Genomic DNA, 14,810 nt, shown 5'->3' on the forward strand with positions numbered 1-14,810 from the left:
TTTTTTTAAACATGTTATTTATTTATTTGCGCGAGAGAGAGAAAGGAGAGTGCACGCATGAGCAGGGGGAGGGGCAGACGGACAAGCAGACTCCTGGCTGAGCAGGAAGCCTGATGCGGGGCTCAATCCCAGGACCCTGGGATCATGACCTGAGCTGAAGGCAGACGCTTAACTGACTGAGCCACCCAGACACCCGCAGCTGCCTCTCTTTTAGTGCGGGTTTATTAAAATAAAAAAGGCATCAAGGCTTGTTTCTCTCATTAGGTATTTTAATTATATGTTTTACCATTTTGTTCTCTTAATTGTTTCTTTTTTTTTTAATTGTTTCTTAAGTATTTAAAAAAAAAAAAACCACATTTCTGGTCTCCTAGATCCTATCAAAATCCAAACATTTGAGGAAACACTCAACTCAAGAAAGAAGAAACACACCAGATTTCTGACATCTCTGGGACAGAGAAGACATAATGTTAAAGATCCAAACAAAGAAGTGAGAAGATAAGATGAGTCCACACCAAAAAAAAAAAAAAAAAAAAAAAAGAAAAAAAAAAGAAATGCATAGCAAGACACTTATGCCAAAACTACTAACAGGAGCAGTGGATTGAATGAATCTAAATTTCCTTTAGAACCGATGTGTTTGGGAAGAAATTCCAAAGAAGCAATTTCAATACTGTATTCCCAGAAAGGAGACATTAATAGTGTCCCAGAGACATGGTAAAAGGAATCACTGCAATGAATGCCTGACATTCGGCTAGACTGGTCAGTCAGAATAGTTGTCAAAACTGTGATGTTGTCGCTCATTTATTTGAAATTTTCTTTTACCTTGTATGTATGTTTTTAAAGCTGCCTTCAATGCTTGTTTATCACACCACACAAGATTGTGTGATACAAATAAGTCAATAAATGAAGCATTTATAAAGAGCCAATGCCTTCTAGGAAGGGGGTCACTTCCCTTCTTCACTGAGACATTCTTTGCCTCTGTCAGAAGCTACATGGATGGTGGCAGCCACCACCAGGCTGACAGTGTGCAACTGAGTTCCTTTCCACCATCAGAGAGTTTCATGGGAGTTCAAAGATCAAAGATATTTTGGCCCACTTACATATTTTTTTACCCTGATGATGTTTGATTCTACCCATTTAACCAAATATGCCAATATGAGTGAAATTTTCATAAGAAAGATATTTTCTAGAACTAACTCCATTAGGACAATTCCTGGATCAATTTTCAATATGCTTCAGTTAAATTCTTTGCCAATTTATTTGTTTTCATTATTATGAAAGTAAAATTATCATCATAGGATCCAATTCTTTACTATGTAGATTCTATAACAAAGATTTAGTAAGCCAATCAAAATTGTAATCCATAATATCTTTCAAAGGATTCTGCGGTCACTACTTCTACCAAGTACAGTTTGTCTGGATTGGTTCTAAAGGTGTCAATTTTATTAAGAAGATTTGATTCACCTGTCAATTTTTAGTCAATAGCAAGTTTTACAAAGGGCATAGTGTGAGCCACCGACAGTTTGACCTCTTGCTCAATATTTTTACTGAGATTATTTTTTTCCCAGGTCCATTTTTATACTTAAAATTTTATGACCAAAAATTGTTCCATTTTTGATAAATTTTTATGGTGAACAGTTTGTGCTGTTTTGAGTTTTTAAAAGTATCATTTCTACTAGTAATAGTCCTTATTGAATGAATAAAATACAATAATCTGTATTTCTTCCTTGGTCAATTGTCTAGAATGGTGAGCAATTTCTCTTAGATAGTTTAAGGTTTTTCTGGTGTGTACAATTGGCCTATTTTATTATGAACCTTTTATACATATTTGCTCATTCTGTGTACCTTGTATTATTTGACAACGTCATTAATTTTTCTGTTACCAATAACAGTGTTTGATTATGGAAAATTCCTACAGATTTCTGTATGTTCCAAATCACCTCTCTACAGATTTTTTAAAAATTTTTAAAAAGTTTATTTATTTATTTAAGCAATCTCTACACCTGTTGTGGGGCTCGAACTCACAACCCTGAAATCAGAAGTCTCAGGTTCTTCCAACTGAGGCAGCCAAGCGCTCCCAGAATTCTTTTTAAAAGGCGTGATACCTTCCTTCAAATACTAAGGTTCACTGTTCAAACTGTTGCTCTCTATACTTGACTTCTAGCATCTCAAGGAAACTCCTTAAGTCATATCTTAGCTCTCAAGTTCAACGACTGCTCTTTGGTACTTTGGGTATTTGACCTCTTGTCTGTCTACTATTCCTGACCCTTCCACTCCATCCTTCTTTGCTCCCCTGACCATGTCAGGCTTTCAAACTTCAGGAGCTCCCAGTTAACCATAGGATAAACCTGTGGCTTACAAGTCTTCTTTTATCTGGTCCTTGCCTGTTTCTCTAGCTTATGGTTTCAACAAAACCTACCTTCCATTTTTAACTTGAACAAGATGTGCCTTCTAGTAGTTTCCTACACATATCATGCTACCAAAATGCTTGGGCAACTTTAGTCTATCTTCTCTTCCTGAATGGTTCTTTTACATTCTCTACCCCCCTCTGGGTACCTCATCCTTTAAACTACAGTCCAGGCTCCTAAACTCCAGCCCAGCCCCATTGGTATTGTATAGGTGGCTCTCCACTCTGCTTCCACATTATCCTCTACATGCCTCTAATCACGCACTCAATACACAGTCCCGCAATGATCAGATCTCAGTACTGTTGGTATCCTCAGTGCCAAGCACTGTGCCTGGCAGGCAGGTGACATCCAGTAAATGTTTTATAAGTCAACAAAGGCTTTGTTTAATAACCCTAGCAAACATTTCACTCAAGTTCATTGCCAAGAGATAGCTCTTTTATGAATTGATGATCAATCAGCTATGAGAATAATTATTGCCATGTTTAAAGTATCCTGAAAAATAATAATTTGTCTTTCTAAAATTTGAAAAATAACTTCAGCATTGTATCACTTTCTTTTTTAAAGAAGTAATTTTTTAAAAAAGATTTTATTTATTTGACAGAAGAGAGAGAGAGATCACAAGTAGGCAAAGAGGCAGGCAGAGAGAGGGCTGAGCAGAGAGCCTGCTGAGCAGAAAGCCTGATATGGGGCTTGATCCCAGGACCCTGAGACCATGAACCAAGCCGAAGGCAGAGGCTTAACCCACTGAGCCATCCAGGCGCCCCTGGATCACTTTTATATACAGGCTATGAGAAAATAATTTTCTTATAATTGTTATTACAGGATGACCGAAACATTTGTTCAGGTATGTCACTGAACTTTATAGTATGGAGAGTGAAATTTGATGTATGTAAATAAAAATACATCATTTAGGAGGTTGGTGAATCCCAGAAAAGAAGGCACACTGTGAAAAGAGAATCTTACTGAACTACAAACATATTTAAAAAATCTCACTGAGAGGAGAATGGGGAAAATTTGACCTATGTAACTCTGGAAATGAATGGAGTCCCATAAGACTAAAGGTAAAAGGAACTCTAACGGCTGCAGTTGTTTCCCGTGGGCATACAGGTTAAGCATTCTGACGCTGCTATCCAGGTGAACAATTAAGCAAATGCTGGTCATTTCCCACTGTTGGTGTGGGAATTTCCAAGTAAGGATGGGGCGGGGGGCGCTAGAATGATCCATGTGTTCATGAATCAGAGTTGGAGATATCAGGATAAACTTTTATTTAATGTCATACAGATGGCTATATGTAGAAACACTTGTAGATACATGTACATAATGGGTTAATACACACACGTATATTTCCTTGCTTGGTCAGCTGAGAGGGCCTACAAGAAATGATACACTAACAGCCATGAGCACATCCCGTGCCCGTATCTTGGTTCCGATACCATTCTTTAATGAAAGGAATCAAGGACCCCGGGAGAAATGGCTGATTCCAGGACTAGAACAAGAATTACACAGGATATGCCTGGAACCCCTTACAGTGTGAGAAAGTAACTGGGGTATGTCAGCCCCAGGGGTGCAGGGGCCAAATGAAAGAGCTTCCAGTGGTTGAAGGTGGAACAATTCAAGCAGCAAAATGAAGTATTGGATCATAATCCAAAGTACAAAATAAATAACCATGGATCTATGTTGTTATAAATAAATGACTGAATAAGTTAATAAATGGAGAGGAGAAAAATCTCGGCAGAATAATTTCAAATAAATTATGTAGAGACTCCATCCTAAAGGAATGTAACTCTTCTCTCCTTAAGCGCAGGCTGTGCATGTTGGCTTTCTTCCAAAGAGTAAAGTGTGGAAAGGGGGAAAAATTACATTACAGTAGAGAAACCTGACAAATGCTACCTCAGCCAGATGATCAAGGTCAATGCCAAGAGTCCTAAGTCACATAGTACATACCCTTGGTACAAAGTGATAAAAATGACGTGACCTCTGTGATCTTTCTCCTCCAACCATAACCTTAGTCTAGTCTAATTATGACAAGAACATCAGATAAATTCCAGTAGAGTCGAATTCTATGATCTTCCTAATTAGTACTCCTCAAAACTGCCAAGTTCCTTAAAAACAAAGGAAGTCTGAGAACCTGTCGCAGCCAACAGGAGTCTAAATAGATACGGTAACTAAATAACTAAATGTAACATGGTATCCTGATACAGAAAAATAGATTTGAGGTAAAAACTAAGGCAATCTGAACAGACTATTAAAATATATCAATTTTGGTTTATTAAGTACATATTAACATACTGCACTTATAATAGGGATAACAGTGTGCAGGGAGTAGGAGGGGTAATGGGAACTTTTTACTATTTGCTCAATTTTTTTGTGAATTTAAAACAGTTCTAGAAAAACAAAGTTTATTAACAATAAAAAAAATGAAAAAAAAGGGCAATGATTTAAAAAAACACTCAGGCCAAAACAACTAAAACATTTTATAGTTAAAGTAATCCTTTTGTTCTAAAAATTATTTCCAAATAGAGTCAGGGTGGGAACAATTAGTTGTCCAAATTCCTATAAAGACTATAACAAAACAAGACAAAACACTTTCACTGATTAGAAGGAAAACTAGGAAATTTACTGTGATTAGGCCCCAGGTTTAGAACAGTAATTTCCTCTAATGGGATTTGTCAAAGTGTTCCCGTAGGTACTGATTTAATTCAATTCAGTACACATCTATTGAACACCTGCTCTGTGAACGGCCCTTGGTTTGGGATTGGGTAGTGGGTAGTGGGTAGAAAAGCTGAGGAAGGGGCGCCTGGGTGGCTCAGTCAGTTAAGCGTCTGACTGGATTTTGGCTCAGGGCGTGATCTCAGGGTCGTGAGATCGAGCCTCACATTGGGTTCTGCACTGGACATGGAACCTGCTTAAGATTCTCTCATTCTCTCTTTCCCTTTCCCTATGCCCCTCCCTGCCATGTATTCTCTCTCTCTCTTTAAAACAAAACAAAACAAAACAAAAAAAGAATAAAGCTGAGTAAGACATGGCTCTTGAAACCAAAGATGTTAGCATCCGGAAGAGCATAGAAACATGACATGAATACTCAAATACAAGGCACGAGGTACATGGGAATGCAAAACAGAGGGAGAGCTCATTGCAAGAAAGGCACAAGGCTGGACCAGTACAAGGCATGTATTTGTAAGAACGGACAGGTCAGTTTGGCTGGAGTATAAGTTGAGGCAATCATGAGCCCCCCGTGATGAAGAGGGTCGCAGGACACTAGAATCCAGCAGGATCGGAGCCACGCTTCTACAACACTAGTAATATCAGAACTGGAAAAATGGACAGGAGGGCAGAGAGGACCACAAGTGAGGAAGGGAAGCACTACAACAGCCCGGGAGGGCAAGGGGTCAGAACCATGGCTTTCCTGCGATAACGGAATGAAGAGGGCACACAATAAATGGCTCTCGTCATCCAGACAGCATTTGATAAGACTGTGTGCAACTCCAGGGCTATGCTGGCAGGAGATGGTCCTAATGGTTAAGACTGGGCCTTGCACGTACTGTTCTGACGCAGGCGCAGACACCCGAGGGAAGATGTTGACACAAGAGGGTGCTGCTTCGGCTTGCTTGACCTGACACAAATCAGCTTAGTTCTAGAAATCTTCTGTTTTTTTTTCCTGATTATAAAAATTGTAAATGCTCATCATAAAACTGGGGATCTACATAAAATAAAAACCCCTCATAGTTGTATAATCCAGAGGCAATCATTTTCATAATTTTGGGCTATTCATGAGGCATTGGGAAATAGTGTAGTTGGTTAGTTAGGGAAATAATCTTAGTTATGTACACTCTTATAGGTTCTACCTTATACTATAAATAGGAAACCAGCACTGCCCATAAAAAAGATATTGTTTTGAGCTTTAGGATCTACAGCCGTTTGTCTAAATGGCTGGGCTCCATTTCTGAGAAGCTCTTTTTGTATACACTTCATGGCAATGAACTGTCTTGATATATATATGTATATATCAAGATATTTTATATATATATCCTAATTATTTATATATATATATATATCAAGACAGTTCACATATATATATAAAATCAAGATACATATATAATATCAAATATCTATCTATATAATGGATAAATATATATAAAATATATATCTAAAAATATATAGCATAGTATGTAAAGGCTTAACAATAGAAAATAAAAAAAAGATTAGAATGTATATAAGAAGTCTTCCAACTCTAAAATATCCTATTCTAAAAGAAACAATTGTTTTATAATGAATTTTTTTTTTACTACAGTGCAATTTCTTAGGTATACAACTATCATGCCATTGCAGAACAGACTGCATACATTTTATATTCACAAAAATGCATGTATTTACCAAACTGGAATAAATACATATATATGCACCCACACACTTGTATTTTATGGTATAGGAGATCTACTCAGAGACAAGGCAGGATACAGCCTGTCAGGATACAACCTGCCTTGTCTCTGAGTAGATCTCCTATACCATTAAATATTTTAAATGCTCTTTAGTGGACGATCATTTTAATCTGTCTAAAATTTACCAATTCTTCCAGAGCCATGTCAACTTTTGCCTCCGTTATATGCATTCAGTGATAGAGCATTCATTATTTCTGGATGATAGTAAGAGATCCTCTGAATTGCTTTACCAGTGTCGAGCCTCTTCTTTTTATAGATTATCTTGTCATAGTGATTTCTCTCAAACATAGCACTGATCATGTCACTTCCCAGCCCAGGGGGGCCTTCCGTGGCTCTCAACGGCCACATGATAAAGCTCACACTTCTTGGTCTGGTTTCACTAGTCCAGACCACCCCCTCCCCACCGCCACGCACCCAACATTCCTACCAAAGTCAACCTTCTGGGCCTTTACTTCAATTTCCCCTTGCCTGAGATTCTAATATTGTCCCACGTTCCCTCTATCTTGATGACGGTTATTTGTGAACATGTCTTTCTTCTGGATTGTGCCATAAACTCTAGGAAGCCAGGACTTGCAATTTCATTTCAGTGCAATTAAATATAAATCAAAGTCACTGAAGACCAACTCTATTCCAGACACCATGCAAGGTGTTAAGAGTAGAGAGATGAGTGAGACACAGTCTTCCCCCTCGGGGATCTCAGATCCCGACAGGGAGACGACATATAATAAACACCCTGATTTGAGCACTACGTGAAACTGTAGGAGGACACTCAAGATCCAGGGCCCACACAGCAGAAGGTACAGGCTCTCTCTGTGCAGCCTGGGCTGTAAGCAGGTGATTTCCAAAGGGGCAGGAGAGTGCCAGAGAGCAGAGGGGAAGTGCAGCATGGCCTGTCCCAACCAATTTTGGACAGGTGAGTATTTCTTTAGTGTGGGAAGAAATGGATGTGCCCTTAGCCATAGCAAGGTCAACACAAGCAACAACCTTGCAAAATATGACTGGGCTTCAAAACCAAATGCGATTGAACATCTCTCCCAAGGATGTTGTGGTCATTCTTCCAAATATTTATATTAGTTTGAAGTTTCTGCATATAATCTTGTTTCTCTTCAACTAGGATATACACTTTGACAAGGCAGAATGTATGTGTGTGCCCTTGCTGATTGTCTCAAAGCCCTCAGTCTGGTGTAGAACACAGAGTGGAAGTTTTATCAATATTTAAAGTCATAATCCAGCCCTCACCCTAGTAGTTGTAGGCTCAGGGCTTAAACGGAATTCAAAACATCTGTTAGAAAAATTAACCACTGCTGAGTCAAGATAAAAACTGAAAGGACCAGCATATTTTGCAGAAATGTTTTAGATTAGTGATTTTGCCTCTAGAACAATTTTATTTGCTGTTAAAAAAGCAATTTAATGCAATTTGTTTCAAATGTCATATTTTAGCGTATTTATGGTTGTCAATAACTGTGTAATCAACAGCAGAACAACAAGTATAAATTTTCAGCTATGATAATTGGATTCGCCTCTCAGAATTGCTTGTACATAATGACTGTTAATCAATGGATGACATTCCCTGCAGATAGGCCAGCCCACTCCCTCCAATCTCTGCTGGACAGGACAGTAATCTGTGACCCGAAATGGCATCTTCTCTATAGGGAGTCAGTGTAGTGTGATGACTTTGGCTCAGTAGCAGAGCCAAAGAAATGGAAGTGAGTGAAGAGCAAATTGGAACCATCCGTGTTACACTCTGTCAAATTTATACCAAATCAGAGCAACAGCACCTTGTGTTTGTTTGGGGGAGGGAGTAAGAAATGCCTGTGAGTGTGACTGTCCGAATCTGTTTGTTTAAACTGGAGAAGCAATAGGGCAGAGGAATTCTCTCATAGGACCCTATCCAATGAGGAGAAGAAAAAGACAAATTGAGACTAAACAAAGGAAGGAAAAGAAGTAAAGGCTATAGCATAAGTGAATAATAAGGGAAATGTAGGTAGGCATAAATTCAGGTATGAATAGGCAAACGAAGACTGCAAAGGAAAGGGCAGAACGTGGCAGGGGGTGGTGTGGGAAAGTCACAGTCCACAGAGAAAAGGATCACATAAGAGAGACAATGAAGAAGAAAATGATAACAGGGATATATTTAAGTCAGACCCTCAGAAGGTTCTCTGCAGGATGATTGGATTCCGGAATCTTTCGCTGGGACGCTAACCCATGCTCTCCTGCGTGTTCTTCCCTTGGTGGTGGGGGTTGGGGGGAGCGGGGTGGGGAGGATGAAATATGTCTCCTGTTGTTAAATTTAACTCCTAAGTGTCATTGCCCATAATTCCACTCCTGCAGTTCTACGGGGACAGGGATGTGCCAACAGTCTGGATGTCAATATCATTTTCCCCGGAGATGACAAGAACCACGGAAGTGTCACCAAAGGGAGAGTCAACCCCGAAAGAGTAGTTGGATAAAGCACAGGCAGGAGGAGCCCTGCTGTGCATTGCAAGGGACGGTGTCCGTGGAGAGAGGTAACTGTAGGGTTATGCTCTAATAAAAACTCAAGTCCGTTGATCCTGCCAGAGACCCATAAATGATCTTCTGTTTAATTCCTATTTCTTGTCCTCTCTGTTTGCAGACCTCACCCGCCCCGACAGACTTGTGAAAAGAAGCTCTCTTACATGAGTCTGGGTATGTCACTGACAGCCACTGTCCCGTCATGGGTCTCACTCTCTCCATCTTCCTCCTCTTCATCGCTACTTTCCGACTCCTCACTGGAGGAGGAGTAATCAGTCACCTTCTTCAGTGGGCGGTTTGTTTCTTCGATCCGAAGTTCTCGTAATTCTTTGGCTAATGCCGTCAGATCCTACAAAAGAGAAGTTCATTTGGCACGTATGAATTGTAGAGACGACCAAAGTCACATCTCTCAGCAACTCAGGGCTCCAGCTTAAGCAACAAGAAAAGAAAGCTCTAGATAGAACTGTTACAAACATAGGGCTGCATGGAGCGAAGAAAACGATGTTTGTAGCGCAGAGAAACTAGAAAAAAAAGATGAAGTAAATTTAGACTTTGTTCAAAACCAATGGCTAGACTGAGACGGTTCAGTTCTGAATATACATGCGTATATATGTGTATGTGCGCTCTGTGTGGACACATATATACAAACGTTGGGTTCTCGTTTTATTTTGTGAAGGTGACGTTGGTCACCCTCAGAGTGAAGGGGAAAACACATGGACTGAGCAACTGTTCCCCGGGATTTTGGGACTCCTGCCCAAGCCACGGTCATGGCCTTTCCCCTCTTTGATTGCTACTGTACCAAAATCTAGCATCAGTCACAGAACAGAGCAATTCCCACGGTTCCAGCTACCACAATGGCTCACTTGATGTGTCATCATTCCCTGGGGAGCAGAGGCACCACATCAAATAATGGCCCGCCCCAAAGCCCCGTGCCGCTGAAATTTATAGCCCCAGAGCTGAGTTTATCAAGAGGAACGACAACAGAACCAAAAAAAAAAAAAAAAAAAAAAAAGGGAATTCTCGAATTCTCTTCCAGAACAACAGGTGTTTCATTTTCTTTTTAAAATCACAGTCACCTGGCAGAAACCCTCATGAAGAATACCGAAATGAATGTGCAAACACCAAAAGGGAAGGGACCATTTTTCAGGTTTCCATGAGTATGATGCGGTCTTCAGCCTTATGCATGTGATGGTGTGGTATCTAATCACGAGACACATTGCAGGCAGTGGGGCTGGATCTCTGACTACCTTCGACTTCACATGCTTTCAGGGCAATGCAGAGGGGAGCACTGCAGAAGCATAGCCGCTCTAATTTGCACGGGTTACACTGCCCATGGCGTGTGGCATGCAAATGAGGAAAAAGCAATTGGACATCGGTCTTACCATTTCTCCCTATATTAGTGACCCATGTGGGAATCAGAGCATTCAGTGAGAGACAGGGCATTAGGGAGAAAGAAACTCATTGAAAGATACTAAATCCCACAGTTTTCTTATGACCATATTCTCTCTTTATTTCCATTCAGAAATGTATTTGTTTGTCCAATCCTCCTGAGGTCACCGATATAGGTGATCTAAATGGCATCTCCTAAACTAGCCTAATAGGTTAGAAGAAACACCATGAGGAATGTGTATAGCTAAATTATAAAATGAAATTTTGTTCCGGGGGAGATCACAGATTATCACGTTTCTTTATCATCCCCTCTGTGTCAGGCATTGCTATTTTGGTTAAGACTAGGAGAGGAAGTGGTTCGGGTATTTCATTTGGTCTAGAAATTTAGGAAGTTCAAGGTGGTAAAGGAAGGAGTTGTTTCTTCCAATTTCATAATAAAATCAAAGGAAAGCAATCATGGCTTTTAAATTTGTTCTGAAGGGACTTGAAGCACTGGAAAAGGGAAGATTTTGAAAATTCAAATTGTGTGTTTTCCACCCAAAGATGCTTACGGGGCTTTTTACACACATGCACACATGTATGGCCTCAATCTCAGTGGATATATGTACCCCATCTGTGAAAATGAAAATAGAATTGTATTAAAAAGACTCAAAGGTGTTCAAATATAATGTACACCGCTAAAGAGGAAAATTACCACATAGACAGAATTTTATGCAAATGTATTTCTTGTTTCTTTAGCAATGGGCCAAAATAGGAAGAGGCAATATTCAGATTTCGGCTTTATATTCCGTATTTCCTCTGGACATTGCCAATGTTTATCTTTATCAAACTGAGAAGACAGTGAAGGGTATGCAATACTTGAACACAAGGGAAAACACACTTTCGATATTTGTTAATGCTATGAATAGAAAAGGATATTATAATCATCCAAACCAGCAAAATAGTAACAGATAAATTTATTTTGTGTCTTGTCTTCTATATTTTAGGAGCATTGTAAGTCTCACCAAAGAATGTAAGGCATTTAAAATGTTACTTATCATTATAAAATGCATTTATTATAATTTAAAGAGAGAATATGGTTTAAGATAATTTATTTCTAATGTTAATATTCTGAGTAAAATATAATAATATTAGCTGTGATTTATTTATATTTATAATACATTTTCCTTGTGGGTTCATTTTCCTCATCTCTGACATTTCAAAACAAGACAAAGGAGATTTGAAAAAAATCAAAACTCTTTAGCAATATGAAGCCAGTTCAAAGCCCATTGATTTCAAGAAACTCTCATTTGTGAAAATGACCTGATTTTTTTCTAACACTGTATATAAGAAAAGTTTATAGTTCTGATTTGTTTTATAATTTAGCTTAAAATTAGAATATTTGGGGGGGTTCTACATTATTAAAGAGCTATCTTTCTTGAAACATTGAAAGTAATTGCAAATTCCTCTTAAGTTTACTTGTAACAGCTTAGACGGTGAGACATATATGAGACTCCCAAGGTAACAATAATGAGTAACTCAAAGGTAATATCCCAGTCAAAGAAAATTTATCTCCCATTGCCAATGGTCTACACGCTTAGCTGCGGTTTTGTTCCTTATCCATCCTCTCTGGAAGAATTTATAATAGCAAAGTTATAGAATATAGACACGATCTAAAACTGACACCACTGGGTTCAGATCCATTTTCATACATTTTAGTTTCTGACAATACCAATTTTCTCCATATAATGAGTTTTTGTGGTAATTTATTGCTTGGCTGTCTCAAGCCTCGAGCTAAAAAGTATTAAAAAAAAAGAAAAAAAGTGCTATTTAGCATGAAAATATTTGAGAAATGTATAGTATAACTAAAAAAGAAATACAGCAAAATAGTAAGATTTTTTTTTTTTAACTATGGAGTAAACAAATATGAATATAGGAGGCTCTTAGCCCAAGGCTTCTTTGCTATAACACTCCTTAGAATTAATTTGATTTGTTTTCATTTAAAAAAACTCTTATTTAATCTGACAATTATGCATACTTGACCTAAAAAGGTGCTCTTTTAGGTCTCTTTTTAGAAACAATGTAGTTTATTTAGATTTTAGTTCAATATTTTGAGCTATTAAAATAAAAGTTAAAAATCTTTAAGCTGGTCTTTATGTACGAAAATAATTTATTTCCCTTTTAGGAAATCTTAAGAAATGACCTTGGGAAAGTTACTTGACTTCAGTATCCTCATCTGAGAAAAAAAGGGTTTAGACCACTGGCTATTATTCAAATTCTCTCCAATCTGTGGTGTGCTCTGGAATTTTCCAGATTCTTACGTAGTAACAAAAAAATAGTGCTAAAGCCAGTGTTTGCTTTTGTATTTCATCTTCATGTCATATGTTTAATCGTGCTGAAGTAAAAAGGATATTTATTTTCAACGATTATGTTAATCACAGACTATATTGCACAATCTTATAGTCCATTACAAAGGAGGGCCAAATTAACGGACACCCCCTCACATGGATGTTTATTTAAAATCAAACCACTAGATTAGCAATAGCAAGCAACACTTTTTTCAGAGTTTTGAGGCTTTTCATTTCAATTCAGGGTTATCTAAATGGCCAATCAGTCACTGTAGAAGGAAGTGATATCAAAACCTATGAATGAAGATGGGAGAGAGGTTTATTGCAAGATTTCTCAACTGTGGCACTATTGACATTTGCGGCCAGATCACTCTCTACGATGGGTTGCTCTCCTGTACATGGAAGGACGTTTGGCAGCCCCTCTCTGCTCTACCCATAAGATACCAGCTGGCACTGCCTCCCCCTCCAAGTTGTGACAACCAAAACTGTCCCCAGACTTTGCCAAATATCTCGTTAGGGGGGGATGGGGAAAGGCGGGAAAAGGAGAAGAGGAATCATCCCTGGTCAAAAACAGGTAGAACCAAGTAATACTGTATTTTTTGTGGTTTAGATCAGTGACATTCAAGGGTAGATAGGATTATCAGAATTACCTGGAGGGCTTTTTCCAACCACACATGGTTCCAGAGATTTCCGTGTATAGCTTACATCCCCTCAATTACTTATACTTCTGTTAGCCCCTGTGGTCTCTGTCCAGTGTATGAAAGTAAAACCAATGAAATAAAGCCATTTTTTTTTAATAAAGCCATTTTTAAAAGCCTAAAATATCCTGGGTTTACCAGATGAAATCCATTTCCCCATGACAGCCATCTTCAAGCTAATTTCTGCGCATATGAGATTCCCCTAGAGTTAAACACATACACACACACACACATACACACAACCATTTTCCAAGCAGCCATGGCACCAGAATATCATTCTCTTTCTTCAACAATTTGGGAGAAAATTGATACAAGTTGTGATAGCTGTGTTCTTCTGACTATATTATGAGGGGAAGGGCCAGGCTGTGTCAGAGAACAATGAACATTCCCTTTCTATAAATGCTGTCCACACACTGTCAACATGGAGAGTCTCATTTTTTTTAAGAGCAGCAATCCTTTACCTGAGAAATAACGTTCCAAATCACTCTGAATTTAGGTAAGGTGTCCTAACTTTGAAAAAGTAAGGCTCTTTGATAAAGACCAGATGCATAGAAAACTGTTTCTTTCACCTACCAAAATGGCTCCATGTCTCCAGCCCAAACCATAGCATGAGGACGACCTCTTGGCTTTACACTTCATAGAATGCTCTTACACACGTGATCATGAATGATCCTAATCAAGCTTGTGATTGAGGCAGAGTGGGTGTCTTTCTTCTCATTGTACACAGGAAGAAACTGGCCCAGAGAGATTATATGAGACTGGTCCTGGCCAGTTACTTATTGGGGGGAGGGCTAGAATTTGAATTTGTTGACTCTAAAGCCAGTGCTTTTTCCACATCATTTCACAAAAATGGTGCTCAGCAGAGTACAGCTATAAAGCCATAATAGTAGTCTTCAGATTCCATGCAGTCAGGACTCTTGGCAAGGCCTGTCTCTTAAAAACAGCATCAACAACTATGCTGTGTTCATGCAGGTCTGACAAACAGCAGAAAGGCAGTCATCCTTCTAAGCAAGCTACCTAAGATTGACAAAGCCATATATTTTTCTAATGGAAAAATGT

The 14,810-nt window shown here is 38.7% G+C and overlaps 1 protein-coding gene across 8 annotated transcripts in view; it reads right to left on the reverse strand.

Annotated features, from left to right (window-relative positions):
* TNIK (TRAF2 and NCK interacting kinase) overlaps nucleotides 1-14,810 on the reverse strand; it is a 376,662-nt gene that overhangs the window by 27,542 nt on the left and 334,310 nt on the right. For all 8 annotated transcript variants that reach the window (XM_032847930.1, XM_032847923.1, XM_032847929.1 and 5 more), the window contains one exon: nucleotides 9,502-9,686. In XM_032847930.1, coding sequence (XP_032703821.1) covers nucleotides 9,502-9,686 — 185 coding nt within the window. The remainder of the gene's footprint in view (nucleotides 1-9,501; nucleotides 9,687-14,810) is intronic.

The sequence above is a fragment of the Lontra canadensis genome, unplaced genomic scaffold (assembly GCF_010015895.1).
Source record: "Lontra canadensis isolate GAN:19392208 unplaced genomic scaffold, GSC_riverotter_1.0 scaffold196, whole genome shotgun sequence".
NCBI lineage: Eukaryota > Metazoa > Chordata > Mammalia > Carnivora > Mustelidae > Lontra > Lontra canadensis.